General features: G+C 54.9%; 5 protein-coding genes across 5 annotated transcripts; 3 read left to right on the forward strand and 2 right to left on the reverse strand.

Moving 5' to 3' along the window:
- Nucleotides 1-1,588: 1,588 nt before the first annotated feature.
- J4E78_004602 (uncharacterized protein) lies at nt 1,589-4,989 on the forward strand (the record flags this gene model as incomplete). The annotated part of the gene is made up of 5 exons (XM_049365230.1): nt 1,589-1,766; nt 1,818-1,975; nt 2,028-2,121; nt 2,171-2,399; nt 2,451-4,989. 5 exons carry the CDS (start codon nt 1,589-1,591, stop codon nt 4,987-4,989), a joined length of 3,198 nt encoding a protein of 1,065 aa, XP_049223031.1.
- Nucleotides 4,990-9,002: 4,013 nt separating this feature from the next.
- Nucleotides 9,003-11,013, forward strand: J4E78_004603 (uncharacterized protein; the record flags this gene model as incomplete). The annotated part of the gene is made up of 3 exons (XM_049365231.1): nt 9,003-9,058; nt 9,118-9,274; nt 9,334-11,013. The coding sequence occupies 3 exons, from the start codon at nt 9,003-9,005 to the stop codon at nt 11,011-11,013; spliced, it is 1,893 nt and encodes a 630-aa protein (XP_049223032.1).
- Nucleotides 11,014-11,917: 904 nt separating this feature from the next.
- Nucleotides 11,918-12,980, forward strand: J4E78_004604 (uncharacterized protein; the record flags this gene model as incomplete). Its single annotated transcript, XM_049365232.1, has 5 exons — nt 11,918-11,922; nt 11,950-11,977; nt 12,027-12,450; nt 12,500-12,641; nt 12,695-12,980. 5 exons carry the CDS (start codon nt 11,918-11,920, stop codon nt 12,978-12,980), a joined length of 885 nt encoding a protein of 294 aa, XP_049223033.1.
- Nucleotides 12,981-14,695: 1,715 nt separating this feature from the next.
- On the reverse strand, nt 14,696-15,657 carry J4E78_004605 (uncharacterized protein; the record flags this gene model as incomplete). The annotated part of the gene is made up of 2 exons (XM_049365233.1): nt 14,696-14,884; nt 14,938-15,657. The coding sequence occupies 2 exons, from the start codon at nt 15,655-15,657 to the stop codon at nt 14,696-14,698; spliced, it is 909 nt and encodes a 302-aa protein (XP_049223034.1).
- Nucleotides 15,658-16,747: 1,090 nt separating this feature from the next.
- J4E78_004606 (uncharacterized protein) lies at nt 16,748-17,563 on the reverse strand (the record flags this gene model as incomplete). Its single annotated transcript, XM_049365234.1, has 1 exon — nt 16,748-17,563. The coding sequence occupies one exon, from the start codon at nt 17,561-17,563 to the stop codon at nt 16,748-16,750; it is 816 nt and encodes a 271-aa protein (XP_049223035.1).
- Nucleotides 17,564-18,429: the final 866 nt, after the last annotated feature.

The raw sequence follows: 18,429 nt of genomic DNA on the forward strand, positions 1-18,429 counted from the left end.
GGTGATCGCATTAATTAGATGTCACGAGGGGTCGCTTTTGAACGCGTTCAGGGTACTGACAACGTCGAGATGTCAACGGGACGGCATTTCGATAGCTCTGGAGCTAGGCCAGAATGGATTTGAAGCTTTGACTAGCGCAGATCACGAAAACACGTGCCCGCACGCTTGGCGATTGCACAAGCCCGAAGACAACACGTCGGGCGTGAGCACTCGTCTGCACCAGGAAGAGTTGAGACGGTGTATCTCGCGGTACAACACCTGTCGATCTGAATTTATAGGGTGTCTCTGCTGAAAATACTGCCGATAGTCTGCCCCATATTGGCAGCTCCTGCAAGCTCAGATACAGAGAAAACATGGCTTCTATGCTGATGTCATATCCACTGAGCCTGCATTCCCACCAGGGTTCTGCCATGAACCCATTGGCGTGCCATCGGAACGCGGGCGGAAGTGAAGGAGAGTTGACTTTGTTCTGTCGTTTCAAAGATACGCCGAAGTACCACCAGGAAGGGTTTGCAGGAAATTGCGCGCGACGGTCGCGCGGTTGTCTGGAAGCAAAAAGCAGAGAGACGATAAGACGTTGATTATTGACGTGAGCATAAGGGTAAGATGGTGTTCTCACGACACTGCCGTTGCATCAACACAAATTGGTTGCTTGTCGCGTTACACCGTGTATATTGACATGTGACAAGCCAATTGCCTGCGATAATTGATCAGAGAGATGTGCTCTTGTATCCGAGCAATTACAGTTGGTGCCACTGCCAGCGGCTGTCAGATAGGATGTTCAGGCCTCGGGTGAGTTCAGCTGGTGCATGTGCTTCTTCTCAGCCGCCGCCATAGCATCACGAGTATTAGATTTACAGTGGAGTCAGGTTCATGCGTACGAGACAACGGCCCTTGGGGTCGGGAGCTAGTCGGATCAGCAGCGGGCGCATTACGCAGGGTCAGTCCCACGAGGCGTCGTGAAGTGGTGCTGTGTGGTGTTGAGAGCTGGGATAAGGCTGGTGGTGATGAAGCAGCCCAGGCAGGGCGAGTGGGCGCGATATGAGGCGGTGTCAGCGGTGACACGGTGGGGATGCGCGGTGGATGACGCGACTTGGACAACACATCAACACCGCCCCGCCAATCGCGCACGAAAGCCAGGCGTTTGCCGCGTAGATTTTCGAGTACCGGGACTGGTGTGCTGGCGACTAAAGCAAAGATGCGAAACAGAGGCATGTCCCGTGCAGAAGCCACAGGTGCGAGCGAGGGCTAGCTGCAAAGGGAGGGCTTGGCGGCGCAGGGATGGGCGATTGACGGGCGTCGATTGGAACTTATTTCGCCTGTACCCTAATGAGGCCTGCCGGACTGCAACTGCCTGCTCTTCTCCTTTCCCGCCAGCAGCCATCCGTCCCCTCGGCCGCCCGAGCCCAGGAACCTCTTTGCAGTGATTTTATACACCTACACTGCTAACACAGCAGCCATACGCAGAAAAAGCAATTGAATAGCATCCGTCCCTGCATCGCGCTACTACCGCGTCGCGCATCCACCCCCGAGCGCATCTGCGTCACTCGCCCTGGTGGTAGCGAAGACCGCCCCGCCATACGCCAACATGCCTTTCTTCAAGAATGTCTTCCACTCCAAGGACAAGCAAAAGGGCGCCAAAACTGCCCCCGAGCCCGTCGCGCCGCCCAAGCCCCGCTGGGAGGAATCATGGACGCGCAAGGATGTCGCGCCCGACGAGATCCAGGAGCTCATCCACGTCTGCACCCAAGAGATGAAATCGAGGGGTACGTCGACCCGTCAATTGGCACCCCGCACGCACTGCTAACACGCGAAAGCCCTGGACATGCCCTTTATGCTGCTCCCCTTCCGCCCCACCTCCGACACGAGTGCCTCCCGCAACTTCGTCCGCAACTTCTTCAAAGCCGCCTACGAGGGCACACGGCAATACACAGGCGAGGGGCTGGCACAGGAACTGCGACTTACTGAGCCATTGGTAGGCTGATATGCCCGTCTCACCACATCGATTCATGCGCTGACGTAGCCAGACGCTCTGCAGTATCATAAAATGGTGCTGGAGCAGACTGCCCGGCGGTGTAGTCACCTGGGACGCATACGAACTCTTCCGAATCGGCGAGTCTGGTAAGGCGACCGCAGAGACATGCCCAATCACCACTGACGTTCTGTCCAGATTCAAACTTCGCGCGCCACGCTTTTGACACCTTCATACCAATCAGCGTCGACTCCGAAGCTCGCAAGCACATCATATTCGACTTCTTCGACCTCCTGTCTGCGGTCGCCGCAAGAGGCAAGAGCAACGGCATGGGTGGCAGGAAGCTCTCTCGTTTAGCCGGATGGTGGGCCTTTGAGTTCGTTGAAGACGGCAAGGGCTTCGACGGTGGTTATCGCACATGGGAGAAGTAAGCACCCCCGCTGGACTAGACGACCAACGCATACTAACTAAATTGTAGGGCCGCGGACGCTGCCAGCCATCTCTTCTTCGCTTACCTGCGATCGCTATCGCCAGATATGAACGTAGTCGGTGGCATCTCTGCTCTACCACGGTCACTCCAGGCGCTACTCTCCCAGACCGAATACCCTCCGCAAACACCGACCCTTATGCAAACGCGAACAACCAAGGTGGTTATGATTGTCGACTCCGTATCGCCTACACCATTCGCGTTGCTGCGTCGCGCAAAGAACTTCGAATACCGAGACGACGACAGAGCGCTACAGCAGTTCTCCGAATACGACGACACCGTCAAGGCCCTGACGGATGAGTGCCGCAGAGTACTCGAGTGCATTGCTACGGCCAACCAATCGACTGTCTCGGCCGACCCCACTACGCCAGACCCGTCATGGTCCCGCTTTGAAGACTTCGGGTTTTCGGGTATCATGGACAGCTCCGCCAGTACCAACGGTACTCCAGTGGGTGGCAACCCACGAGAGTTCTCTAGTCTCCGAAACGGGCCCCGCTCAAACAACACCGACTTTGGTCGCCCAACCACTCCTTCGTGGGCGGACTTCTTGTCCTCGGGTTTTGCTGACGAGAACAATCAATCTCCTCCAACTACCCTGTTGATGCCAAATCAGAAACTCCCACCACTAGGAGAGCACCGCGTACACAGCTCTCAGTCACACGTACGAAATGGCCTCAGCGAAGACGATCTCGAGCCCGGCGAGCTGGCAAGCATCACCAAATTCGATCTCGATGAGACTTTCTGGTGGGTATGGATGATCAGTCTGGCTTCCGAAGAGACTACTGATCGCAAGGCTGCGTTCGGAAGATGCACGTTGATCGAGACACGCATCCAGGGCGCAAAGTGGCTGGTCATGGAAGAGCAGGTCAAGGGTGCAGCTGCCCCTGAAGAGGGTGCGTACATTGTGGAGAAGAAGTCCAAATTCAGCTTCACAAGGCGCGGCCGACTTGGTCGGCGGAAGTCGACAGGCAAGAAGCCAACCCCAAAAGAGCCATACAGCCGGACGACTACCAACACGCCCATGAGCAAGACTAGCATTGGCCCCGACCAGCACGCAAGGATACAGGCTGCAGCCGCGAAACTGGCTCAGAACGAGCGTGATGAGAAGGATGCAAAAGAATTTGCGACACGCCGAGGACGTACTGACGATACTACGTCCGTCAAAACAAACAGTGTGCTTACATTGCAGCCACATCTGGTGAACGAGGCTGGTCCGGCCATGCAGTGGGACAAGAAGTTTGGCGAAGCCGCCCTCGATAAGGATGCTCTCCGTGCCCAATACCTTGGTGATCACACTGCGGGCAGAGGCTCAAAGAACAACCTTACAGCAGCTGCCAATGGCCGCGCTTCCCCGCTGCCTCCAAGCGTGTCAAACCGGGACCTTCCTGCGCTACCAAAGTCTGAGCGAGGAGACTCGCCCGCTCGTATTGATACCACCACGCCTACCAAGGCCTCTGTGACACCAGTACCTTGGCCACATGAGTCACCTACCCAGACTCCACTTCCTCAGCAACAGACATTCCCCGTCGCAATGACGCGGGAACAGTCCACACCCATCGAGGAAACGCCCTTCGCGACACCACTGCCCATCGAGGATGAGAAGTCTGTTCAGACAGGCGCGACACCGAACCAGCACCCTGCCTTGAGGAAGTCAATCCCCGATCGCAAGCCAGTCGTAGCCCCTCAGCCCAAGACTCGCGTCAGTGAGGATCAGGGTGCCGCATCTGGAAAGAAGATCTCGCCGAACAAGCTGAAGAAGAAGGAAGGTAGTGGATTCAGGAAGCTTTTCGGAAGAAAGAAGACCGAGACACCTGCAGCAGTACCTGCGCCTGCGCCTGCGGATGATTCGTACTTCCAAGCATCCGATGCCGTTCGCAGTACCTCTCGACTGGATGATCATCAGCCCAACGTACGAGAGCCATCGCCGACCTACACCGACAACCATCCGGAGCCCGTGCAGGCACCGTCGCCAAACTACGAACCTAGTCCCGCAGCATCCTCACCCGAGGTCGCAGAGCCGATTCAAGCAGGCGGCCCTGTTGCTGGAGCCCCAGCAACGCAACAAGAAATTGACCAAGCCTTCTCTCGATTTGACCAAGGCCCTATGGATGACATGCCTGCTTTTGCCCCTGCTGACGATGAGAGCGAAGACGACGCCGCTGCGGCCCCGACCGTGCCTCGTCGCCAGGTGCAACAGACGAACCCTAGGACCCCAACTCAACGCGCACCCGAGTATGCGGATGACATTTCTGAGGAATCGATCGAGTTCACAAAGCAACAATCGCCATCTCAGGATCGATGGGCGCAAATTAGAAAGAATGCAGCAGAGCGCGCCGCAAGGCTTAGCGAAGAACAGGTCCGACGTAGCCGCAGTGTGAGCCAGAGCCAGCGCACCGATGAAGGTGAAACCAGTGGCGAGGAGACCATCGAAAGTCGTGTTGCCCGTATCAAGGCGCGTGTCGCCGAACTTACTGGCAACGTTGATGGCCAGCCGGCAGCAGCTGGATCTGGCGCCGGAAGACAGTGGTAGAATGTGCTTTGGTGAGCATCGTGGGCTTCTTCTACTCAGACCTCGCTAACGGTTCCTCAGATCTTCTTTAGCATCACATACCCGTTCTGTTTTCCCAGCGTACAAACTGCTCGATACCCTTTCCCATTTCGACTTTCTGTTTTTTTTCTTCTACGACACTGGGCATTAATTTGTGCTTTCCACGCCTAAATACCCGTCAGCTTCATACACTTTATGGCTGACAATCGGCTTGCTTCATTCCCTCTGTATCTGTTTCGATTTTTCTTACGTTTTGCTGAGATACCTCGGGAGGAATGTACATCGTTGTCTAGGTACACATCTTTGCGGACATGCACAGTTACGTGGTCACGCATGTTCGGATGACCGCGATAATACATACCATGGTGGAGACGACGTAGCGTGTTATATGTTCTAGAAAGAGAGACTGTTGGAATGTTTAATTCAAGACGTTTTGCTTGTGTAATCACTTTGGATCGTGCGAACTTGAAGTGCTTTCGATCGTGTTTTGGTGTTGATGTTCTCATGCTGATCTTTTTGAACCATTTGGAAGATAGGTTGGGGGACTGGTGGGTCATGACTTGCATGCAGTCATCTTTTGGTGCATTCTGGCTCACATAAATATCATGCTCGATCACGTCAACCTTCCTTCATAATACTGCTTCGATACTTTCGCCAAAAAGGTTGGAAAACAAAAGCATGAGTCCAGGTCGATGACTCAAAACAAAGACGCATATGGTGGATGTCTTCGCCAGCCAGATGCTGAGAGCCTACGAAAAAGACTCAACACACAACTGATGTGGTGACCTCCCACGTACTGGGTGTACACATGGCTTCCTTGAAATTTCTTTCCAGAATCTTGTCAGTACGCTGTCATGTAGCCAGAAGATACTCAGAATGCATGCATCGGCCTTCATTTTGCAACATTTAGAACAGGAGCGGGCGAAAAAGCACACCATCATCTTCTCCTTGACTGGTTTTTGTTTGAATGCTTCATAGAACATTGTGAAGTATCGAAGTGAGGTCTTGTAAGGAATGGCTGTTTTTATATCTCGGAGCTCACGCCAGTGCTGCATCGAGCGCGATCACGTGTGAGAGCACACTAGCGAAGCTTTTAAAGCTTTAGAGATGTGTAGACTTTCTCTTTCTGCAATTCATTCCCCTGAGGTTTATACCAAAACTGAAAGCTGAAAATGCCATGTGGCTGCAGTGGCGCGGCTCAAAAGCTACACTGCAAACTTACATGGCACGGCGCTATGTGCTTTCTTCGTCATCGTAACTTCGTCTCGTGTTTTTTGGGGTATAGGGAGCGCAAAACCACGCGGACTCATGAACGTTGACGCGCGTGATTTTGGTGAAAAGTCAGGGCACAAGGCTTTTAAGTTGTAGTTCTTGAAGGTAGGAGAGAGGAGTGGCCAAGAAACGCTTTATACTTGGAAATGATGAACTATGATTACGAGAGCGAAGAACATAAGATATAATCGAGATACAGAGACATGACTATCCTCTATCTCTAGCTTTTGATTCTAGCATTCCATTCTCGGTACAGACTCGGAAACGGACAAAAAGATGCAGAATAAAGGGTCAAGTCTCTGCGCGTATCATGGTATGTCTTCCCAAGAAAGGAATCTGCCTTTTCGTTGCCAGAACCACAAGGGCTTCGAGAGTCTCCTTCCCCTTACTGAGATATCTCAGCTCATATGTCCGGGGTCAGTATAGTCAGATGTACGCAACGCGTAAGAACAGAGTACCCCTATCTGGCGAAGCGCTTCATTATGGTGAAGTCATAGTACCAACAACCATTCATGGATCTGATCGATTGCTGTATCGCTGAAGATACGCGCCCAGAGAAGGTATGTCGATTTCTATTCTGAATCACCTAATCATCCCCGCTCCCCTGATAAGTGTGCCTTGACGATCTCTTGTAGGCGCCGACGACGTGCAGTAGTTGATAGTGAAGATCGAGAACGCATCGTCTCTGTCATCATGAAGTTGGGATTAGTATATCAAATCTGAGACGTCCAGAAATAACGTCTGAGCAGTGTACCTGCATCTACCACGCGGTCTTCCCTGAGGCACAGGTCTCGGGTTGGGGCCAGAGGTCGTAGTGATTGGAGATGTGAGAATCCTGAGGGCCAGCATGCGGCCCAAAATAACACGAGGTGTGTACCTGCATCGACCAGGTCTCTGGGAGAGGGTTAGGTGATGATAAGAAACAAAGGGATGGTTACCGGGTGGTGTGCATGTGCGACTAAGAATAACAGCCGAAAAGTGTACCTGCATTTGATAGAGGGGTTAGACGCGCCGGGCCGCTTATTTTCCGGTGGGCGTCGTTTCTTTGATGAAGATGAAGTGACGCGTTGCTGAGTGATGCGGGTTTCTGGGATGCTTCAATTAGAACCAACAAGCTTCAATGGAGAGCACTTGTTCGGTAGAGCCGCTGGCCCTGTGTGAGGCACAGTCGCTTCAGCAGGTGAAGACCGCAATCACATAGACTAGTCTCGCAGCGGTGGAGTATACGCAAGCGGAATCATGAGCTAGTAAAGCTGGGGAAGGGACACGATGCCGGCGGCTAGGCGGGTGAGATCATGTCAACGGGAAAACGACAAGGGCGGACAGGAAGTGATAGACGAACAGCAGCTTAGCAATGTGTAACGATCTGGAGCCTTGGATGTGTAGTGAGGTAAGCTGGGGCAGTCAGTCAATCAGACGCGGTCGTGGGTGCGTCATGCCAGGCGTGGGAGTGGGTTTGCGGCATGGCCTTCTAAAAATATCGCGTTTCGGACATGGGAGGCAGCCGCGCTAGGAACCGCGTGCTGCGAGCCCTAATCCAACTTCAACGCCTGGGGACATGGAAGCAGATACTGGAGACGATGTGTATGGACGTTATCCGATCGTCTGCACGCGACGTGACTGCATAGAGATTGACAGGGAGTGTGAAGATAACAGAGCACATGGGTGCCGCGCCGCATCCGGCGGGGGGAGCGGGGTGCCCTCGACGGCTGCCTGTATTGAATGATTGCAGTCGCAGAGAGCGGAGGACTCGCTGGCGGGCCGCAGCTCACCCAGGGACTGCCCTCACAGTCGAGGAGGCTATCGTTTGAGAGAGATGATTGAGCCAGTGCTCCGCCATGTGTGGCTAGCAAAACGCGGTCTCGGAAAGGGTGCAAATGGCGCACCGGTAAGTGCAATGCCGCACAAGGAGCACCGGCCGACCGAATGCCTCCGCCCTGCGCCTATCCCACGCTGGCCAACGTCTGCAGCCTGGGTCGACTCTCGTCATTATCTCTGCAAGCGCCGACTCGCGTGCCCGGTGGTCGTGGCACGCAAGAATAGCGACGCCCGTCTGGTCGCTGCAGAGCCGGTCAGACGGCCCTGCTAATCTGAGAGACTCGAGCAGCGAGGTAGCGCAATGCCGGTAAAAGGCAGCTGTCTCATTCTGCTACTGTACGGCATCAAGGGTCTGTTCTGCGCGTGTGAGGCCGCTGGACCCCGGCTCTGATATGTCCCTAAAATAACTCAGCTGGGCGTCGCAGGTGGAGTAAACAGCCCAAGTGCAGTTAGCCGGCCCAGCGATGATTGACGTACAGATTGCACACCCAATTGCAAGGGCACGGCGGACGTGGCACGAAGGTCCAAACCGAGCAAATAAGCTGTAACCGGGCATATTAGCGATCGGATGGCCTGGGCTCTGCAGACGCCAGATTTCTAAATATAGGGGCGCCCACCCACTCCATCATCGTTTCCTCTGCACATCACGTTCAGAGCCTCACGCTTCCTGTGAGTGCAGCAACCGACCTTTGTGTCGCGCATCACAGCCATATAGCCCTGGAGTCGCGAAAGAGAATCGAGCATCCACCGCGCCGATTCTCGCCGCCCACTCCCTCCTGGCCGCGCTGAAACGCTGCACGTCTTCGTGAACACGCCTCTGCCGCGCAAGCTAGTGCCATCGTGCTCTGCTCCTCGAAGCCTCACCGTCGCTCCATGCGCCTGCCCGTCTAGCATCGCCAGCCACCATGGGTCGCAGAAAGATTGAGATCAAGGCCATCAAGGACGACCGGAACCGCTCCGTGTAAGTCAGCTGCCAGCACCGCGCCCTCACCTGCATCTGCAGCCACTAACCCGCGGCAGCACCTTCCTCAAGCGCAAAGGCGGCCTCTTCAAGAAGGCGCACGAGCTCTCGGTGCTCTGCTCCGTCGACGTGGCCGTCATCATCTTCGGCCACAACAAGAAGCTCTACGAATTCTCTTCCGGCGACATCAATGAGACGATTGGCCGGTACCAATATGTAGGCATCCCCGACGACCCTGGATCGAGAGCCGCGCTAAAGCAGAATGACACTGACAGGTCACGCAGTATGGCGGAGCCCACGAGCACAAGGGTCCAGAGGACTTCATGGGCAAGAAGGACGGCGACGACGAGGACGATGAGGACGACGAGGGCGCCCTGCCCCGGGACTCGCACACCCCGCCCGAGCACTCGATGATGCCCCATCACATGCAGCACTCGCAGTTCCAGCACATAAGACACGGCGCGCCGTCCATGTCGCCGCCCATCGGCAACGGCGCCTTCCAGCAGCGAGGGCCCTCTCCACAGCCGCCGCACCACCTGTCGCGACCGAACTCGCGAGTAGGCCACATCCGCAGACCGAGCTCCAACCTCGCGCCGCCGCAGCCCTACCCTTCGCAAGCCCCTCAGCCGCCCAACAACTATGCCTACATGCCGACCCCGTCCTTCTACAACCCGCAAGCTGCCCAGCAGATGGCGCCCAAGCCTCAGCCTACTCCGCCCGCCGCCCAGTACCAGTTCACGCACCCTATGCCCACACATTCTCAAGTTCAGTACATGCAGCAAGAGCAGCAGCGCCGACAGTCCATGCCGCCCACCTTCCAGCAGCAGCAACAGGCACAGCACCAACATCAGCAGCAGCAGCAACACCAGCATCAACAAGAGCAGCAGGCCCAGGTACAGGCGCAACAACAGGCTCAGGTGCAAGCGCAGCAACAAGCACAACAACAGGCGCAGCAACAAGCCCAGCAGCAGCAACAACAGCAACAGGCTCAGCAGCATCGATTGTCTCCACCACCTCCACCCCCGCAAGTGTCCCAGCCGCAACAAGAACACCCGCAACAGCCCACAATCACCGTTCCGTCCCCGCCGCAACAGAACGATTTCCAGAGCCCCCCTCTTCCTCAGCCCAAGCCGCTACACGCGTCTGCCAGACACAGCATCTTCACACCCATCGACGATAGCCAGTCCATGCTCGCAGCACACTGGGGCAGCAGCAACAACTCAAACCTGTCTCGCAGCGAAGCTCCCTACATCAAACAAGAGAACCGAGCGCAGTCGATTGACGTGGCCGCCATGTCGCGATTGCAGCCAAACGGGGACCCGAAGCCTCAAGCGCAGCCTCCACAAGCGCCTGTTCAGCAGCCGCCGCAGCGAACCCAGTCTACGTCCTCCATGCCCACCATTCCTCCGCCGTCGCGAACAAACAGTCTACGCATGGGTGGTGAAAGCAAGCCGAGATTGAGGGTGCAGATTCCGAGCGAACAGTCAGACGCTGGGAGTGCGACGGCCGATTCGTCTCCCAAAGACTCCGGAACGACAGGTGCAACCCCTGGACGAAGCACCGACGCATCACACTCTTCTGGTGTAGTTCTGCCTCCTCCATCACCAAGTGCCAATTCGCTGCTAAGTGCCGGTGCAACTGGCCCACCCAACCCCTTCGCTCGTCCTCCGCCGCCATCAAACAGCAACTCGTACGGTAGCCGCGACAACATGGAAACTCCCATCTCAGCACTCCCCAGTCGCTTTGTTGAGAATGGCCTGCTTCCTTCGCCTTCCAGCTTTTACCCCGAGTGGGGTTTTGGCCGCGACTCCAACATGCTGCCGAGCCCTTTGACTTTCCAGACTCCGGTAGCCCCGAATGGACCCAGTTTCGCCCGCGACGATTCTGCCGAGCGCAAGCGCAAGACGTCTGATCAGGGCTCAGATGACGGCAACCAGAAGCGAGTCAAGACCTGAGCAGCGTTGTGGAGCTCGAAAAGTTCTTTTGAAGCGACCTTCTTTCTCGTGTGGCCTCGGCCATGCTGTATTTGTACCCCTTATTTTTATCTTTCTGTTATGGTCTTTACTTCCTGGAGGCCAGCCAGCGATGCTCGATGCATACAATATACCGTTGTTTTTGTTTGAAGGATTTGTAGAACTCGGGTGCAGGGGCGTTGGATACCCAGGATGATTGTCGTTGTTATCATCTAGTATTTTGTCTCGTTTCACAATTTGACGGTTGCACTTGGACACCCTCGGGCGCCCGGTTATGGCATGACGAAAGATCAGAGTTGCGATTTGTACTTCTTTGTAAAAAATAATACCAATGAACAACTTGGACGAGTCCACCTAGACATACAAGGATACCCCATTACGCAAGCTCTCCGTGACTCGGCACTGGAGGGAACGAATGACCTGCAAACCCCACAGCGACTGGCCGAACCTTCGGAAATCGGAACATTGGGTAAGAATACCACGATCAGATTTTGCGCTATGCCACACACTGATTTGTCGTATCCGCATCGCGGTAGACATTCCCTTGTTGTTGACCGGCACGAGGGCTAGTGCGTCATAGGGCCAAGCCTCCTGCCCCGCTGCGCATATGCCTACCCAAGGGGTCGCCGTTGGTGTCAGCCGCAACCGGGCTGTGAAGGGCGACGTTGGGCTTTGATCGCTGGAGCCGCATCTTACTCGGCTGATCGCAAAGCCTTTGTACGATAACCTACTAGCATCTTCCTGTGTTTGGGAGCCACTTGTCTGCGTGACGATTGCTGCCCGCGCCGAGAAGCTGAAGCTTGGTGTCACCTCCATATATCATCAGCCCTCGACCTTGCGACATCTTGCTTTCCACCTTGCAAACACACGACGACTCGCTCCCACCATGGCGTACAACAAAGGCTTCAACCCGGATAGGCTGCCTATGCATGCCGAGCCTGAGCAGGTACGTCTTTGCAGTCCCTCGACGCGCCTGTAGGACTGACGTAGACCAGGCTGCTGCGATGATGTCGCAAAACGCATCCGCGGCCTCACGCCCACCGCGCACCAGCTCCGCGCGTCCCGACTACAACAAACCTCCCCCGCCCGTTCCCAGCGGCCAGAGATATGACACCCGTCCCGATGAGCGCTACGGTGGTGGACGCGGCGCAGGAGGTGGTGGATATGACAGCAGACCCCCACCAGGCGCATACAGCGACCCGCGATACGACGGCCGGTACGACGCGAGGCCAGACAACAGAATGGGAGTAGGATCGCCTCCACCAGTCAACTATGGCCATGGACCTCCACCACAGGGATACCACGGAAGACCGCAGTTGGCGCAGCAGTCGAGGCCGCCGCCTACTCCTGCGCCGCCGCCAAGAGATGCGAATGACCGCGAAGCGCTATGGAGACTGTTCGGCGCGGTCGACAAAGACAGTATGTTGTAGCAAGACTCATGTATATACAATGCTAACGCATGCGACAGAGAGTGGTGAGCTCACAGAAGCTGAGCTGCGAACAGCACTCGTTAATGGAGACTGGACACCTTTCGATCCCCACACCGTCCGTATGATGATCCGAATGTTCGACACCAATAGATCTGGCTCCGTCAACTTTGACGAATTCTGGTACTTGGCCTCGTCCCTCTCTTGACAGATCCAAGCTAACAAATTGTTTGTAGTGGGCTTTGGGGCTTCCTCTCAGCTTGGCGCAGCCTCTTCGACCGTTTCGACCAAGACCATTCTGGCAGCATATCCTACGCTGAATTCAACGAAGCCCTCATTGCTTTCGGATACCGCCTCTCTCAAGCATTCGTCACCCTCTTGTACCGCACGTACGACCGCGACGGACGCAACGCACTGAGCTTCGACTTGTTCGTGCAAGCGTGTATTAGTCTGAAGAGGATGACGGATGTCTTCAAGAAGTATGACGAGGATCGCGACGGCTATATCACGCTGAGCTTGTAAGTGGCATGGGGAAGAGGTTTAAAGAAAGCTTTTCGAACGAGTGCTAACTATATTCGTAGCGAGGAGTTTCTCACAGGTGCGCAAGCTTTATTCCTCTTCAACTCGATTTCGGCCTCCACTGATACCGGACTCTACTAGAAATCATCCGCCAGCGATGAGCAACAGGAACACATGTATACCATTTGCGCAACATTTGGATGCGTTGCTACTCTGGATACACTCCGGCATTTGGTCACCTACGCAAAAGCGAGCAAGACGTAGTCATGGCCCATACCCAAGTGCCACGTCACGTCGGGTTATGACGGAACATCTGAACTGGTATCCAAACGAGCGAGGAACATGCGTAGTTATGGTTGGAGACCAGGCATACTTGATGAAGGTAATGAATCTAGATACCCGTTTGATACAAACGAAAACATTGATACTACATTCACCTCTCAAGTTACGTGCTCGCTATCTTTGAACAGGTCTGGAGACAACATCGACGTAAAAATAGGCAAAGTGGGTGACCTAACGTTGATGTAGGCTCCAGGATGTGCCGGTTTTCCTAGATTGAAGTGGACAGACTACCAGCACCTAAACCTCTCCCTCCACCCCCATCTCTCCCTTCCGTCACCGCCACGACGACGGTAGTAATAGTCATCGTCGTCATTGCCTCCAGCATCATACCTCATCACTCTCAATCCTGATCCAGCGTGCGTGTATGAGTGTTCCCGCACGCGACGCCCTCCCTCGCGGCCTTCCTGGAAGCCGTTGTAGTCGAATGCGGGGCCGTAGTGAAGTTGTCTGGAAATGCAGTCAGTGCTAGTAGGAAGGAGACCCATTTACAAGACTGTGTGAAGTGCCGTGAGAGAACAGATAAACTTACGGAGCCTGGTCGTATCCAAAGCCTCGAGGTCGAGATTGGTACCGTGGCATGATGATATTTTGTGGGGGGAATATGTTACTTGCAGAGGTTAAAGAAGGATCGTTGAGTGGGCTTGTAATAATTGTAGCACTCAGGCTGCAAAGTGGTAGGTGGAATTGCGAAGACGGCGATGATAAAGTATAAGGAGACTTGTCCTTGATTGTGTGGTTATATAGCACAAAAGAGAAGGACATGAATGCTGGAATGACGATGCATACTTGAGTTGGCATAAATCGGTGTCGAGTACACGTTGTAGTGATTCGTGTTGCGTATCGCGTACGCGTATGTGGTAATCAGCAAAGACGAGTTTGTACGGATGATGGTGGACAACGGTGTACGAAGGCGCACTTCACTGAAATATCCCATTGCGTGGCTGAACGATGGCGCATGCTGATCTTTTGGCCTTAGGGTATGAGAGAAGTGGATGCATGTCAAAATATGGAAAAAACAAAACCCCCTAGAGCCTACATCGATGTTAGACCACTCACCTCTCATGTTTTTATGTTGTTGTAGTCTGCAGACTTGTTTAGCTTTTTTTCCTGTATAAGGTGCATGTATGCAAGAGAACAACGGTCTTATTTGAGTATATTCATTCATAATAAACTAAGGTTTCCAATCTTCATCGCTGAATCTGTCGGACAACACATTCTGGTATCTAGGGGTATATGACAAAACGTTAAGGAAAGACGTGAACTCGTTCGTGAGGTCGTGTACAAAGACAAAGGCCGCTGTACTCCAAAAATTGCTTCGCATCAACATGACCAATCTGTTAGTCTAGGCACTGTATGATCCGTTCTCTTCTTATCGTTTAAACCTTGTAGGGCTTGCGAGCACGGCGAGAACCATGGTCCTTGCCGCCGATGCAGAAGCTGGCGATCCAGCCAAGCAGCGCGATGAGCATGAGTGCAGTGGCAGCCCATGTTAGAGCAAGAAACTTGCCGCCCCAGTTCGCGTTCAGGCCAATGTCGTTGCCGTGCTTATTGATAATATCTGTGCCCTAAGATTCTCAGTTAGTATGTCTCACACGAACTTTGTACAGTCAAAACGTACCTTGACCATTACAGCGGTGACAAGAGCGCTCGCGAGGCCGATAGCCAGGAATGCGAGTGTGGCGAGAAGGAAGTTGATGCAGGGAGTAAGTCGGCCGTTCCCGATGAAGATTCCAAGAACGCTGGTGAGGAGCGTGATGAAGATGAGGCAGATTGCAATGACGTAGAGCACGAACATGGCTGCCATGAGCGCATTGAGTGCATCGATTCCGTTCTGGATGTCATCTGGCCAGTTCAAGTCCTCCAGGGTAATGTCTACGCCCGTCTTGTTGATCGCCTCTTGAATAATGGCTGTGGGGTCGAACTTGTAGGTAGCCCTGCTCTTTGCGCACTCGGTGACGTTCTTGCTAATGTCATCCTGACTCAGGGTTGCGTTGGCCACCTCTCCAGGCTCATACTGTCCTTGGCAGTAGTTGAGCATGTGTGCCGAGTACCAGTCCTCGATGCCGACGCGCTCGCGGAATTCGTCGATCTGCTCGTTGATTTCGTTGGTGACGCTGTCGGTGATGGAGTCGGGAATGAGGTTTATGATGGATGAAAGTGTGGAGTCGGAATCTTCCGATGGAGCTTGGATGAGCGTTTGCCCAACGGCGGACGTGTTGAGCGTTAGGAGAGAGTAGTCTTCCATGAAGCCTTTCTTATGCCCGGCGAATAGGCAGAGAAACGAGAGGATGAGGGCCGCGGTACAACATAGCACCGGTAGTACTGCGATGAAGCGCATCGTGATGGTGTTGGCGTTATGGTTGTAGTGTAGGTGTGGTGTAGGTGTATGGCGCAAGTAGTCGCGATCCCTCTATGTGCGACCCGTGAGAGGTGATGTATTCACACAGCGCTGCAAAGCTGAAACGCAGACAAAAGACAAAAGCGATAGATGTTGAGTATGCGTCAAAGGCGATAAAGGAAGAGTCAACCACTTATACGTGACGCGCGAATACAAGCTTGCGATGCGACGACCGTGCAAAAGACCCGCACGTCACTGCTAGGGCCCGGCCATGGCAACAAGCGAATGGCAAACCCAACCAACGGGGCCTCAGCCTCAAGATCAACGGCATTGAATACGAATCAGGGCCTTTTCTACACACTGACCACGATGTTGACGTGTTGCTGGGCGTGTGGTGTATAGACCCTGGAATTATGACGTAGCGCAGCGCTAAGCGAAGCAAATGCGCAGGGGTAAAGCAGGAACGTCAGGAACTTGACGTGCCTAGATTTCTGGTTGGGTGATGATGGCAGAGTTGAAAAAAGAAAGAGTGCCGAAACTCTTGTCAATCTCTGCATCGGTGTAGGCAGGAGCGCGGCGCTTGCAGATGTGCCAGCCACACGGGACGTGACCACTGTGGGGTGCACAGCCGCAACGTGCGTGTGCAGGTACGAATCGATGCAGACTACGGTGACACAAATAGAAGCTGGATTCAACAAGATCGCCTATGAGTGTACCCCACACGAGAGAAAACTGGGACAGGTCTAGAGCCTACATTAACGTTGGGTCACCTACTTTGCATGTTTCCATCTTGATGTCCGCTCCGTGGTATTCAGACTTCTCCATGAGTGAGGTGAGTGATCGAACGCATCATGTAGGTCAAGGACTGGCTTGTCTAGTCTGTTTGTATTCGGGTCTATCGCTATGGTCTCGTCGTCTATTCGTGAGGCATCGTCTATCATGATGACCATAAGTGCATTACTTTCGTAGAGCAGCCTGTGCTCTCGGACTTTTGGAGTGGAATAGTTGTAAGCGGTTGTGGTAGTGATGAAGTGTTGCGCATTGCGCTTTGGTGTTGGGTCGCAGCCGGTTGGCACGGTGCTATCCGGCCTCACGATGGCGTCTTCTTGGAGTTCTTGGTGGGTTGGGCTGTTGACGACGAGCCAGCGCTAACGCCGTCGGTGAAGGGAGAGTATGGCGCGGTCACTGAGTGCGGGGGTGCCCGTTGGCCAGACTTTGTACGCGGAGGCTCAGCGGAGCCCGGCCACTTCTTCTGCTCCTCGTGCATCTTGTCTAGTGGCTCTCCGACTATGTGATACTTGTCCCAGTTGACGGGTGGACATCGCACGATGTTCTGCGGCTGCGGTATTGCGGGGAACTTGGGTGGGTCTGGCTTCGCCTCCATGTGCGTGGAATCTTTGCGCGTGTCTGCGCTGTTCGCGTCCTGTTCGCTACTGCTTGCTGCGTCGGACAGACCGGCCAGTGTTGGCGTGAGGATGTCCTGGTGCGACTGGGAGGCCTGCGCGCGTTGTTCTTGCAGCGAGCGCACGAACGCCTGCGGGTCGGATACAGCGGCTGCCTTGAGGTCCTGGAGGGCCCTCAGGTCGCGCTTGCTCTTTTCGCGCTGCAGCTGCAGGAGCGAGATGGCGGAGCGCAGGGCGATGGCATCTGGGTTCTCGCTCTCTGATATGGCGACGGACGGCGGTTGCGGTCTGAAGGTGGCCGTGGGCGGAGGGGCAGGGCGGGGTCGGGCTTCGGTGCGCTCCACAGGAGCTAACTGGGCAGCGGAGGCCGTGGGCGTGAGAGGTGACACAGGCGGGCGGTCAGGCGTGGGCGACTTGGAGCGGGCGCCAGAGTGCTCCGAGGCGGTCGAGGCATCGCTGGAGGACACCGGGCGCGCGTTCGTATCGACCAGGAGCGCAGGCATGGCTTGGTGGAGGGAGACGTCGCCAGGCGCAAAGCCGGAGAGTCGTGGCAGGAGGGCGATCGGCGACCACGCTGCGGTGAAAGCAAGGTCAGGCCACGCAGAGGCCTGGGAGCGCTGCTGGTAAATCTCCGGCGGTGGTTCGCCGCGAGGTGGCGGCGTCTTAGGCGCTGTCTAGACTTGTGCCGGGGCCGTCCATGCCAGGTGCGATTTGCGAGGGGGATGTCGGTCGTGCAAGATTGTGCGCGGGAACGCCCACGCTGGCTGCTGCTGTCGACACGTCGCGAGATGAGTGCGAGGGTTGTGCGGAGCCGGCCTGCGGGCGATAATTTCTTTGGCTGCAATTCGGCTGTACGGGAGTCGATCTCGTCTATCTTGTAACAAAGCCGGCCATCCAACATCAACCGCCACACGTCACACAGTCCGCCGACAACACTCGATGATATTAGAAGAAGAGATCTTGACCCTCGTCTCTCGTATCCGAGTAAGAGTGTCACATAATGGTCTGTGGTATTGGAAGGGTATACACGTCTCATCATACTACTATCCAGCTGTGACCAGAAAGGAGTATCCGAACATGGTAATCCGCGCTCCGAGTACTCCGTGTACACCATCACGATGCCAGTTGCACACTGACCTCGGTTGCACTTGCTTGTGGCCGTGCGTGGCATTCTCAGACAGCGATTGCGTGACGCGCCGCTATTCCCGACGTCTGAATCTTGTCATGTCTATCCGACCTACATGCGGTCTGGTCGAACAGAATGGCAAGTTCCTTGAGGGATATAGGAGACACAGTAAGGACTAAAGACGGCATCGGCACGAGGCAGTGTCAGTGCGCTCCTCTGAAGCAACTGCCAACCCACAGCCGA

The sequence above is a fragment of the Alternaria triticimaculans genome (genome assembly GCF_023758025.1).
Source record: "Alternaria triticimaculans strain BMP 0046 chromosome Unknown scaffold_5, whole genome shotgun sequence".
Lineage (NCBI taxonomy): Eukaryota > Fungi > Ascomycota > Dothideomycetes > Pleosporales > Pleosporaceae > Alternaria > Alternaria triticimaculans.